This window comes from Rhagoletis pomonella, unplaced genomic scaffold (assembly GCF_013731165.1).
Source record: "Rhagoletis pomonella isolate Grant_MI unplaced genomic scaffold, Rhpom_1.0 Rhpom_scaffold_00152, whole genome shotgun sequence".
Classification (NCBI taxonomy): Eukaryota; Metazoa; Arthropoda; class Insecta; order Diptera; family Tephritidae; genus Rhagoletis; species Rhagoletis pomonella.
In genome coordinates this window covers 114,579-119,069 of record NW_023458706.1, presented here as the reverse complement: position 1 = coordinate 119,069, position 4,491 = coordinate 114,579, and the positions used below count along the sequence as shown (strand labels likewise).

Sequence of the window (4,491 nt, the reverse complement as noted above, 5' to 3'; positions counted from 1 at the left end):
TTACTTTGATGAGGCTCTTGATGAGGCTATTGATAGCTCCATAAGTTGTCATGTGCCGTGCTATTATTATTGCGGCCATGGACCTCTACATCATAAATATTCTTACAGCTATCTTCCTTGCCTTCCATGCCGTCGTCATTCATTGTTATAAACTTTATTCACGCAATATATGATAAGGATAAAAATGTATTATTTTAGCTATCATAGAAAAGCAGTTGCGTTGAGCAGCCACGGCCAATGGGAATTCAGTGACATGGCGTCATTAGCGGAGCACAACGTACGGCGGGTACTATCGAATCAACGATTCTACCACAATATGTTAGCGTAGGTTGTCGCGGTCGTCTATAAGATATACTTAGGCTCAGGGCCCATTGTGATGCCACATGTGGGGTCAGCAACTCCCAATCACTCCTAAAATCATTTTGAACTTCGCAGGAATTTTAAAAGATCCCTGGTTTCCATGCATCTAAAGTCCTCCTGTAAGCCTATCGGAGATAAGTAGCCTGCAAGTTTGTAAGGGTACTCTTATTTTGTCGTTTATATCCTCAGTAGGAAGTTTTGTGCCAAGTAGCGACAGTTCATTGGCCGTACCATTCCTCTCTAAGTCGCAGTGTCCCGAACCCATATCACCTTTCGGCCAAATGACTCAGCCATCTCGTTAAGAGATGCACATTTCATGTCAACCATGGATATTGTCGCCTGCAATGGTCCGGGGGACGAAAGCTAAGAGAATTTCCCAGGTGATGGGAGTATACTCCTCCACCAACTCTCTACTCGTTATAGCGTATTGTTGCCACTCTTCCCTTGAGGATAGGAGAGTCGTAAACGCTATAGAGAAAACTCCATTAGTATCCTACCTTGACCGTATCTGGTATTTGACCATTTATTTAGAATGTTCATTCGAATTTCCGCACCGCTTGCGGCCTGTTTGGCATAAACATAGGTCTACCGGAAGAAAATTCAGTAGGGCATGCAGTGCCTTAGATGGTGTTGTTCTTATCGCACCAGTTATAAGTGTGGACGCAAGCCTTTGGACTTCATCCATATTTTTAAAGCTTACGCCTTTCCCAAAGGTCTGTCACCATACCGCTACACCGTGAAAGAGAATCTATTACAACATATGGGATAGAAATGAAGCTCCAAAGTTTAAAATTTGGGTTTATATGGTTTTGGTTAGAGAACTGTATTTTATTTGTCGTATTTGTATTTTAATTGAAAAAAAATAAAACCTTTTTAAAATACCACGTTTTTATAAATGGACTAACACGGAGAAGAAAATATTTCGCAGTCCCATAGCAATTGGTTTGATAACTTTTGATTTGAAAATTTTAGCAAAAGTCATAATAAACAATTTATGAGATTGAAAAGGAAAAACTTGGACTGCGAAATAATATTTTCCACTTTTTAGTCCATTTATAGAAACGTGGTATATTAAAAAGTGTTTATTTTATTTTATTTATTTTCTACTTTTCAGCCTTGTCTGTATAAGATTTTGCAATAGATCTTAAAACAATTCAACGATATTCTGATATGTATTGTATTTTATCAAATTAACTTTTTATTTATTTTCTGTTTCAACATATATATATATATATATATATATATATATATATATACCTACATATGAGTAGCAATTAATTTCATTTAAAAAATGGCATGTAGCGCATATTTTCAGGCGCAGTAATAATAATACGGTTATTAAATACTTAACTACTTCCGGCGAGGTAAATGTCTAGGCTAGATTTGCTTATCATATGCATCTATTCTGTATTCTTTTCTGGATTCTATGTCTGGACAAACAATATTCCGAAATGATAAAAACGTGGCAATAATAATGCAAATTAAATAAAAAAATAACCGAGAAAAAATTTAAAAGCTTATTGTAATCGGCACTTAATGAGAAACTTCATACACAGTGCTATGTTAAATTACCCAATGACTTAAAATCAATTTTAATTCCACTTTTGCAGCACTCTTACGCGTACACTTCCAAATAAATGAAGGCATGCCAGACATAAAGCAATTAACAGCATTTGTAAATACATAGTCGACTTGTTGCTATGTATAATTCAAACCATAAAAATTGATTTTTATAGCATGTAGAGCTGCAGAAAGTAATAAATTGCGGACAAGTATATTTGAAATGAATAAACACTTAGGTCCAATTTCAGGTGTGCAATTTAAGTGCCGATTGATGAATAAGTATCATTTTCAGATCAAATACATATTTACAAAAATGCCCAATGTCGGCTTTTTAAATATGGAAAGTTAGCCCTGATTTTGTATACGAATTTATAATTAAGTTAAATGGTGTTTAGATTTTGATCGAAAATTGGCCCTTAAAGAGATATTTCATTAAATATTACTTTACAGTTTTTAGATACATATTCCGATAGCAAAAAGTTACTCAATATCGACCTATACTTCGCAGAAGTAAGAAAAAGGACTTTAAATGAAAACGAGTGTAATTGAAACTCCCTCATGACATATCTTAACGTTGCTAATAGTTTCTGTTTACTATTCCCATTGCCTCAACCAAGCACTCTGGTAATAGCTTTAGACTTAAATTGACACACCGAAGCTTGTTACTCTGAAAATCATGTTCGTAAATTTTTTCCCATGTATCTTGTTTGTATAATACTATTTTGCACAATCAAAATATATTAGAAAAAATTACCGAACACCGAGTTACCGAGTACCAAGCTCGGTGTGAAGACCCCTATCGAAATTCTTGTAAACATATAAACTATAAAGTATGGACAAAATGACCTTGAAAATTTACATGGCTTATCGTTTGCAGAGCTGACAGCCAACTCCGGTGGTAGGATTAGGTGAAGAACGCTCGATCAGTGAAAATTTATTTTTTTTTGTATTAAAAAATTAATTTAGCTTACCACATCATTGAACATAAATTCGGTAACCCAAAATAGGAGCGTGTGAAATGACACTAAGAATTGTGCAAAAATTAACAAACACAAATAAAAATTAAGCAAAAAACCAAACCGAATTCAATTCTCATAGAAAAATTTATGAGTATCGGTAACTCCTTCATGATCCAATGATCGAATCTAAATCACATTAGTATGGGACCCACCTCTGAGGTACAACCTTTTTCTTTAAAAAAATTATAGAAATCGGTTAAAGTGGTCTAAAGTTATGCGATAACATACATAAACAAAAAATAAATAAAATATACCGACGAATTGATAACCTCCTCCTTTTTTGTTTTCCAAATAGAGTATTTACCCACAAGAAAAAGTCAAAATTTCAAAAGTTACTCGTACTCACCAATTGCCGTACGCGTGCGCACATTTCGCGAATACGCCATCGGATATAGTATGGCCCAATAACGATCCACCGATACGGCTACCAAGCAGAAAATGGAAATTGTGCACAACACCACCAAAAGTGAAACGGTAAAGAGGCAGGTATATAAATCTCTTGGCAAACCCACCGATGCCAGCACCGCAAATGGCACACCCAGTGAGCCGACCAGAAAGTCTGCCATCGCCAAAGAAACTATATAATAATTTGTACGACGACGAAGTTTGCGTTCGCGTTGAAAAACCACAATTACCATAAAATTGCCGACAACGGCAAAAATGGCAACTAATATCTCGAAAACCATGTACGGCACATTCAAGTCATCGGACATCTCATTGTCGGCCGGTGTGCTCTTTGTCGAAAGCGTGATGGGCAAGGTGAAGAGCGTTGAGTCATTGGCGCGGTATTGGAAATCGGTGAATGAGAAGAAACGAAACTCGGACATGTTGAAAGGACGAATGTAGTAAATAGGTGCCGACTGTAGGAAGAAAGCAGCTATGGAGGATATACTTGATAATGGTTAATGAAATCTTAAAAAGCTGCTAATTGGTGATTTGTTGTTTTTTTTTGGTTCAATTGGCTTTTATTATATGCTCGATTTTTGTTGATCTCTGGCAACTGCTATTCGTTTTTGGCCACTTTAAGCAACTATGCGATTCACTGAAGCGGGCGGAAGCGCTTGGTTTTGCAAATTAGTTTGTACAAGAATTGGCACTTTATGGCGGTATAATCAGCACCGCTGAGTACTTATTTACAAAATGTATGTGTGTATCTACTATGTTGCTTTGTTAGCTTTAAGGATATTTCACGTAGATTGTTTACACACGTGCATGCCATTTGGAGTCGCTCACTTTTCCATTTAAATGCTTCTCCTTTGCTGTTTGTTTAAATATACAATTTTGTATGCAGTTTTGTTTATTTTTTGCTTACTATTGAGTTGTTTTCATCTCAACATGTGCCATTTTTCAAGCTTTAACGTGGTGTCATGTTCTTTACAACTTGTAAAATGGAATTGCATTATCTTAGATGTGCTTTTGCGCTCTTTATTGTTGTTGTTTTTGCAGAATTTTTTTATTGTTGGTATAACCTTCACAAACAAGTTGTTGAAGTGATGCTTCAGCGCCCTTTTCGCGCGTGCACTTTTCTCTTTTCTTGCTGACAGTTTTT

The 4,491-nt window shown here is 35.9% G+C and overlaps 1 protein-coding gene across 1 annotated transcript; it reads right to left on the bottom strand.

Annotated features, from left to right (window-relative positions):
* Positions 1-3,274: 3,274 nt before the first annotated feature.
* On the bottom strand, positions 3,275-3,794 carry LOC118750153 (adenosine receptor A2b-like). The gene has a single exon (XM_036484877.1). It carries the CDS (start codon positions 3,767-3,769, stop codon positions 3,275-3,277), a length of 495 nt encoding a protein of 164 aa, XP_036340770.1. The 5' UTR covers positions 3,770-3,794.
* Between the last annotated feature and the right edge of the window lie 697 nt (positions 3,795-4,491).